Consider the following 8,479-nt stretch of genomic DNA (forward strand, 5'->3'; position numbering starts at 1 on the left):
CTGCTCCCCTCTCTCTCCCCCCATATCCCAACTTCTGGGCAGGAAGAGAATGGCTGGTGTCCCCCTCCCCTCACACGGCACTCCCACCTGCCCTCCGAGGCCAGGTGCCCAGTGACGGCCGGACACCCCCTCTTCCCACCATAGTCGTCACCAGGGCCAGCTGCCGTCCCCGCCGCTGCACAAGCAGCGCAGTTTTGGGGGGGTGGCTGCAGGAGGCGGGGTCCCAGGACAGAGCTGCTGGATGTAGGTAGGAGACCAAGGGCTGAGGGACGGGGACAAGGGACCGGCAGCAGCTCAGGCCCCAGAACAGCGTGAACACACAGGGCTCCTGGGGACACACGGTGATGCTGGCTTTTTCAAATTAAGAGGGGAACAGGAGTTGACGCTGGGAAATGAGTGGGCGTTGTGGGCCGGGGGAGGCTCGGGCAGATGGACAGCTGGCCAGCCCGCCCACAGGGGCCTGGAGGCAGGGCCGGGTTCTGCTCGTGTTGACACGCACGGTGTGGTTTGCTGTTGCTATGAGGCAAGCAATGGAAACATTTGGGGAATCGATTCTGCAGGAGGAAGTGCTGCTACGTGCCGGGTGACAGACCCCGGGGAGCAGGCCGGGCTGGCCGAGCGCCCGGCAAGCGTGTGACTGCCCAGGTCCCGCATTCCGGAACACGGGCCCCATGGCTTCACGCACTCGGCTAAGCAGACGGCAGGTGTGGACACGGAGGAGCGAGGGACGCTGCAGACAGATTCTGTGCTTGGAGCTCAATGCATTCATGCACCTGCATAGAAGTGCTGATTTAAAACAGAAAATGTAAAGTTAAAAATGTGAATTTAAACTAAAAAACTGGGGCGGGCATGTGGTGCGGCGGTTGGAGACGCCGCCCAGGACACCTCCGTCCTTTTCAGGAGCCCTGGCTGTGTTTCGATCCTGCGTCCTGCTAGCGCACACCCTGGAGGGCAGCAGAGGTGGCGCCCCTGGGGAGACCTGGGTTCTCATTTCCTGGCTTCGGCTGGCTCGGCCTTGATGTTGTGGGTATTTGTGAGCCAGCACAGGAGAATCTCTCTCTCTCGCTTTCTCGCTCTTTCGCTGCCTTTCAAACAAAATGGAAATACGTATTTAAAAACCCAAGAAGCTTCAAACTCATTGGTAGGTTGAGAGTTAGCAGCAAGCTTGGCTGTGACCTTGGAGCTGCCGTGTCTCTCGCTGACCTTCCCTGACGGCTGTGGAGTAGACCTGGGTCCGCTAGGGCTCGCGGCGTCCCCCGGGGGAGCCTGGGAAGTGGCCGGAAGTGGGGGAGAAGCCGTCTTACTTTGGCTGCTATTCACATGGGCTGTGACGTTCTCCTGAAGTCACCCAGGCTGTCCTGTGCCCCAGCTTCACCCTCCCGTCCCCCAAGTAGGTGTCGCTGTCAGGTCCTGTGTCGTCTTCCCAGGCACAGAGCCGGCTGAGCGTGTGCCGTCCCTCCCCGGGGATGGACAGACTCTGAGTGCCCTCACCTGGAGTACGGATTTCCCCCCTCCAAACCCAGAGGGTTCGCTGCGATGTCTCATCCAGAACCTCACGCCTCCTGCTCCATCCGTCCCCCCCCCACTCCGAACCGAGAACCCTCTCTCCAGGGGGCTTCCCTGCCCCGGCTCCCTGGTGCCCACCGGCTGTCTCCCAGGAGCCTGGCTGTTGCCCTCATCGGTTCTGGCTTCAAGTAAGAAACCCTAGTGGTCACTGTTGCCGCCTGCTCTGGAACGGGAGGGTGCCGAGTCGCCCCGTACAGAGCAAGGCGTCTCCCCAAGGCTCAGGCTCGGTGAGCGGGAGCTTGGGCCAGGCGACAGGGGTGAGTGAGTTCTGTCCATGTCCTTCCTGCTCCGGCCCCAGTGCCCTCTGGGAACTGAAGGACTGGGCAGGCTCCCTCTGACAGCCCAGGCCTGAAACATGGCTCTGGGCTGGCTGCTGGGGCCGGTCTAGGGCTCTTGGACTTAGAGACCGAGACGGCCGAGCTGGCAGGGACGTGCCTGGCTGGGGGACACAGCAGAGGCCCCGGGGCGGGCCGGGAAGGCCGCTCTCCCAGGAGGCCATGCAGCGGGTGCTGGAGGAGGCCAAGGCCAGCTGTGGAGTTCAGATTCTCTCTGAAGCCTGACCGAGTTCTCATCACCCAGGAAATGGGAAAGTGACCTCGAGAGAAAGCCGAGGCAGGAGGGCTCCTGGCTGGAGCCGCTGGCCAGCCTTGGCCAGCACGGGAGGCCCCTGGAGACGCAGAGCGCAGGGCACAGGCTCGGCCCTAGAGCTGCAATGAAACCGGGGTGCACTGGGGAAGTGGCCGCTGACCCTCGGGGATGTGCGGGGGTCAGCAAGGGGCACTGGATGCTTCTGGAACCAAACAGGAGCCACCTGCACCTGGCCGAGCGCTCGTCATCAGAACTGGACTTTGGCCCCAGGCGGACCCCTTAACAACGGGACAAACAGTCTGAAACAACCATTTCCCTCCTCGCCGCGTTTACCCGGGGCCTTGGGCCCACGAGAAAAACAAACTTATTTTGAACACCGAGCTGCTAGCGCACCACGCTGCCAATCATTAACCTCGCGGAGGCGCGGCCCGGCTCTTCATAAGGCGCGCACGCTGCCCCTGGCGGCATCGGCCACTGTGCCTCTGCCTCTCCCCCAGAGAGCATCCAGCGCCGACAGCCGTCCTGCCCGCCCGAGATGCCCGCAATCCTGGTGATCAGTCCCCGGCCGCTGCTGCTCCTGCTGACCGTGCTGGCCAGCCAGGCCGCCGCCGCCGGCGCTCCCCAGCCATGGCACTGCGCACCCTGCTCTGCTGAGAAGTTGGCGCTCTGCCCACCCGTGCCCGCCTCGTGCCCAGAGCGCTCACGGCCGGCTGGCTGCGGCTGCTGCCCGGTGTGCGCCCTGCCGCTGGGCGCTGCGTGCGGCGTGGCCACTGCGCGATGCGCCCGCGGACTCAGCTGCCGCGCCTTGCCTGGGGAGCCGCGGCCCCTTCACGCACTCACCCGCGGCCAGGGCGCCTGTGTGCGGGAGGAGACTGCGGCCACCCAGCGTGCTGCCCCCAGCACCAAAGCTCCAGGTACCGTTGCCCCCATCCCCAGGTCCCTGCTCCTGGGACACATGAGCCCTGTGCGGTCTCGCAGGGTCTTATCCAAAACCCACTGGGCCAGTGTTTGCAGCCAGAGCCCAGGCCAGGGAGGGGAGGGAAGCTACAGGTGCCAGTCGGGGCCTCCTGGTGTGGTCATGGTGGGGCAGAGGAGAGGAATGGCGAGGCCCCAGGGCCACACAGCTTAGTGCAGAGCTGGTGAGGGCCTGTGCCTGTGGGGTGGCGCAGCTGCCACCTCGCTGCTGGCTCTGGGTGCCTCGGGAAGTCGGGGTGGGGACTCCCCATGCTGCCCCCACCCTCCACTGTGGGTGTTCAGAACCAGCCCTGTGAGTGGCGCCACTTCTGTGGAGTCATGGAGGAGGGAACGGTCCCTTATGGGCCACTCCCTGGGACCCCTTGCAAGCCGCCGGGCTCCGCATGTCACGTCCCATCGATGGAAGAGAGAGCTGAGGTGCCAAGGCTCCCATCCATGGGGTCAGGAGCTGACCCCAGCCCTTGAGTGCCATGCACGTGGCTCCAGCGCCTCCAGCCGACCCTCCCCGCCGTGCTGGGATGGAGCCGGTCTCGCTGCTGGGTCTTCGCTCCCCCTGGACATCAGAGAAAGCTCCTGCAAAGGGGGCATCAGCAGAAGCCTGGGAGGGAGGGGACCTGGGGGGCGGCGCGGGGCCTCCCCAGGGCTCAGGGTCTGCGTGTTTCCTCCCCAGAGCCCCCCGCGGCCCCCCAGAGCGGGGAGATGACGGAGGAGCAGCTGCTGGAGCGTTTCCACTTGATGGCCCCTTCCAACGAGGACGGTCCGGCCCTCTGGAACGCCATTAGCACCTTGAAGGGCACGGGGGCCCAGGAGGGCGCACCCGGCACAAAGCGGAAGGTGAGGCCCATGCGGTGGGCGCCGTGCTTTCGGGGCCCCCGGCTGGGGTCGGCTGGGCTGGGGAGCTGGCAGCCCAGGCCCCTGCTTCCTGGTCCTGGCCCCTGGGAGTAGCGTGCGTGGCCTCCTCCCCACTGGACATTTCTCGCCCTGCCCTAAGTGCTGTGGCCGAGCACAGGGGATGTACACACACTCTGGTGGACATCTTTACGGGTGGGCTCAGAGGCACCCAACACATTCCGTTATTTCGCAACCATTGTCGCCGTCTCTAGAACTTTCTCATCTCACTATGAGACTCTGAACCCAAGTAGCCGCTCCTGGTCACCTCCATCCACATCGGTCGTCCGTGCCGCCACTTGGGGGCGACAGAGAACCAAAGTTGGAGCCGCAGGCATTCCTTGGGGCTGGGAGCCAGGGGTCCCTTCTGCAGAAGCTGACGCCCAGGAAAGCCCAGGACCCCGCATATTCACACCAGGAAGTGAGGGCAGAAGGAGGGACGCTGGTTCTCGGAGGCTCAGGCCTCACTCGCTCGTGAAATGACCTTGCTGGTGGCAGAGGAAGGACCCTGGGATGGTCTCCGTGCAGAGAGCGGAATGAAGTTCTCCGTGCAGAGAGCAGAGCCGCTCTGAGTGGGAGGGGGCCTGCATTGTCCGAGAGGGGCAGCGAGAATCTTCCTGGAGTGAGCCAGGTTCCTGCCTGGGCTTCTGTGACAGGCGCTCAGACAATACCCAGAGAGGGAGGGAACCGGGTCCCCTGCACTTGTCAGCTCAAGGCAGACTGGTGGCCCTCCCTTTGCCGGTGGAACAGCGGGTTCAGAGAGGGCACCTGCCGGCACCCATGGTGCAGGGTCCCCGGCCAGCTTTCGGCCGCCCTGCCCCGTCCTCCCAGCTGGGACGAAGCCTCCTGGACGGGTCGTTCCCTGGGCTGCAGGCTCACTGTCTCTTGCCCTTTGTCTTCCAGGGGCCCTGCCAACGCGAACTCTACCGCGTGCTGGAGCAGTTGGCCAAGGCGCAGCAGGAGGCAGGGGGAGAAGTGTACAGGTTTTACCTGCCCAACTGCAACAAGAACGGCTTCTATCACAGCAAGCAGGTGGGTGGCCTTGCGGGCGCGTGGTCTTTCATGCCGAGAATGCCACCCCCAGTGCCCACCCCCCACGCACAGTGCACGTTGCAGACCATGGCCCAGCGAGGGCTCAGTCACTCGGCAAGCAATGGAGGTGAAGGGCTCGTGCCTACCCTCAGCTGAGATCCAGGAGCAGGGAAACCAGTGCCCACTTGGACCCGTGTTTCCGAGGCTTGTCAAATAGTACACGCGCCCCGGCACGCCGAGGCGTCAACCTAGAAGCACTGGAGGCCCTGCGAAGCACAGGCCCTGTGGGTTTTATTGGGGGAAACTGAGGCACGGCTCTGTAACAGACGGAGAGTGGGGGGGTCACACTCAGGGCCTGCTCCTTTGGGGCAGGGTACCCCCAGCACGGGGACCACCAAGCCGGCAGCTGTCACAGCACCTACGTGGAGTCCTGGTGGCACGTGGCCCTCGGCACCAGGGGGCTTGGTGACAGCGCCCCACTCAGCTAACCTTGGTCCTTGCATTGCAGTGTGAGACGTCCCTGGATGGAGAGGCCGGGCTCTGCTGGTGCGTCTACCCGTGGAGTGGGAAGAGGATCCCGGGGTCCCTGGAGATCAGAGGGGACCCCAAATGCCACCAGTATTTTAATGCACAAAACTGAGGATGGCTGTAGCCTGAGCTCCCCCACTATTTAAGCATCGGGTGTATTTATCCTCTGGAAAACACACTTTATATATATATTTGTGCTTGTATATACATAGGACTACTTTTTATACTCCACATACAACTTCTATGTAAGGCTGTTAGTTTATTTATTCTCTGTAAGTTTATTTTTTCTACATAGTAACATTTGCTGTATTAACTTATACAAGAGTACAGGACGCACTTCTCATCGCCTGGGTGTAAATCCTGGCGTTGCAGCCCCTCTGGGTTTTCAGAGTGGGAAAGCAGTGCCCAGAAACGGGCGTGGAGCTTCCACACTCCCTCCCGGGGCCGGGGACGGCCTGCTGCATGCTGGGGGGGTGGTGGTGGTGTGGACTGGCAGGGCAAGTATAGGTTCTGCGTGCCTAACCCTGGCTGCCTGGGTCGACCCTGCTGTTACCCACACACGCCTGGCCTGTTTGGAATAAACGCCCGCCTGGGCCCGTGCTTGTCACCAAGGATGGTGGAATCGCCTGTGGTCTTTGTTTCTGGGATCTCGCGTCCCTCACCCTCACCCCAACCCTGCCCGTGCGCGCTGGGCTCGTGCCATATGGGGGCGCCGTGGTCTGTGTGCACGCAGCCCCGAGCACCCCTTCCTGGGCCTCCACCTCTCCGCCAGTCCCCTGCCTCCCAGGGTCCTCAGCCCCTTCCCTGTGGCTTCTGGCTGACCTCCCCCCTCCTCCCTGCAGCCCAGCCCCCTCCTCATCCCAAGGGCTCCCAGCCATGGGCCAGCTCTTGTTCCCCTGGCTGAGCAGTGGCAGGGCTGTCTCTCCTCCCTGGCGTGCCACGGCCCCCAGCCTCTGCTGTAATTCGGATCCCAGGGATCTGGCTGGCTTCTCCCTTCCACAAGGCCCTACCCTGGTCAACCCTTTGGTGACACCACGCTGACTGGACCACGAAGTGCCCCACCTCTAGCCTTGCTGGTAATACCGGTGGGTGTCAGAGAGATGGAAGTCTCAGAACTGGCAGAGGGGCTGTCAGTGCCAGGCCAAAGCCAGGAGCCAGGACCTCCTTCCGGTTCCCCCGTGTGCGTGGCAGGGGCCGAAGCATCTGGGCCATCGTCGGCTGCTTTCCCGGCTGCAGGAGCAGGGAGCTGGATTGGAAGTGGAGCAGCCGGGACTTGAACCTGCACTCCGATATGGGACGCCAGCACCGCAGGCAGCGGCCCAGCACGGGGCCAGCACTGGGCCAGCATTCCGATAAGCTTCCCATGGCCACCTCTGCTCTGTAGTTGAGCCACCCAGCGACCAGGCAACCAACCTGTCGGAATCCCTGCTCAGCGTGTCCGTCTTAGTAAGTGTAGCGGATCCTGGGCTACAGTCCTCCCACCGTCAGCCCACACTCTGTGTCCATCCCCATGGGTCCTCCAGACAGGCGTCTGTGCAGATGCGAACACACAGGCGTTCTCTCGCGTGAGTGCGCCTCCTAGTGGTCACGCTTTGACTTTCCCCTTCAGAGACCTGTGGGCTCTGAACAGCAGCGGCAGTGTCTCGGGTGCCGCTGCAGCAGCCTTGGGGGCCAGGACACTGGCCTGGATGGGGCGGGGGGGGGGGGCTCTGCCCGCGCAGGCCATCAGCGGAATCTCGGGGCTCAGCGCCCCCAGCTTCACCAGGGCTTCCCACGTGGCCGATGTCCACATCCCGTCCCCGTCATGGTCACAGGGCACACTGCTTGTGTAAGTTAGGCTCGTGGGATGCGGTGCTCCAGTGAGACACAGGGTGAGACGGGGTCTCCTTCAGGGCAGACACAGAGGCTTCCAGGCCCGGTCCAGGGCGGTGGGCTGGGAACTCCCAGCCCGAGCTCGTCCTCATGTCTCCGCACTGTCTCCAGCTTTGGAGGCCGCTGTACCTGTTTGCCGTGGATGTTTGAAGGCCTTATCCGTGCCTCCTGCAAGCACCCAGGGGTGATATTTTGGGCCTCTGTTGCCACGGCAGGCTGTGGCCTGCCAGGGCTCTCTCTCTTGCCGGGATGGAGCTATTAGATCCGTGGGCTCACGCGTTCCCAAGGCCTGCAGGCTGGGGCCCAGGCTGCAGCTCAGGTCCAGCGCCGGAGGCCTGGCTACTGCCCGGGGGAGGAGGCTTTTCACCCTGCTCATCATTCAGCCAAGTGGCTGAGGCCCGCCCACGCCACAGAGAGCGATCTGCTGTACCCAGTGTACCGACGTCAACGGGAACCCCTCCCAACACCCACACAGAAGCAGCGGAAGCGTGTCTGATTGCCCACGGGCTCCTCGTCAGTTGACAGGCAGCGTTAACTTCACAGCCAACGTTCACAAAGTAACTGCAATTCACGGGAAACGAAATCAGAAACTGCTCAGCTAACACTAGAGGAGGCAGAAAAAGGGGGAAAGAGACGAGGAATAATGCAAACAAACTATTCACAAACACGGGTGATTTCAACAAAATGTTCTAAATGCAACAACTAGATGACAGAGGTCGTCAGAGTGCTTGAAAAAACAGAACCAGGGGCCGGCGCTGTGGCACAGTGGGTAAAGCCGCTGCCTGCAGAGCCGGCATCCCGTATGGGTGCCAGTTCGAGTCCCGGCTGCTCCTCTTCCGATTCAGCTCTCTGCTATGGCCTGGGATAGTAGTGGAAGATGGCCCAAGTCCTTGGGCCCCTGCACCCATGTGGGAGACCTGGAAGAAGCTCCTGGCTCCTGGCTTCGGATCAGCGCAGCTCTGGCCGTTATGGCCATCTGAGGAGTAAATCAGAGGATGGAAGACCTCTCTCTCTCTGCGTCTCTAACTCT

At 62.8% G+C, this 8,479-nt stretch overlaps 1 protein-coding gene across 1 annotated transcript; it reads left to right on the forward strand.

Moving 5' to 3' along the window:
- The first annotated feature begins 2,604 nt into the window (after positions 1 to 2,604).
- On the forward strand, positions 2,605 to 6,189 carry IGFBP1 (insulin like growth factor binding protein 1). The gene is made up of 4 exons (XM_062178204.1): positions 2,605 to 3,068; positions 3,800 to 3,963; positions 4,921 to 5,049; positions 5,558 to 6,189. Exons 1-4 carry the CDS (start codon positions 2,690 to 2,692, stop codon positions 5,687 to 5,689), a joined length of 804 nt encoding a protein of 267 aa, XP_062034188.1. The 5' UTR covers positions 2,605 to 2,689; the 3' UTR covers positions 5,690 to 6,189.
- The last annotated feature ends 2,290 nt before the right edge of the window (positions 6,190 to 8,479 follow it).

The sequence above is a fragment of the Lepus europaeus genome, chromosome 20, assembly GCF_033115175.1.
Source record: "Lepus europaeus isolate LE1 chromosome 20, mLepTim1.pri, whole genome shotgun sequence".
In the NCBI taxonomy this organism is placed as follows: domain Eukaryota; kingdom Metazoa; phylum Chordata; class Mammalia; order Lagomorpha; family Leporidae; genus Lepus; species Lepus europaeus.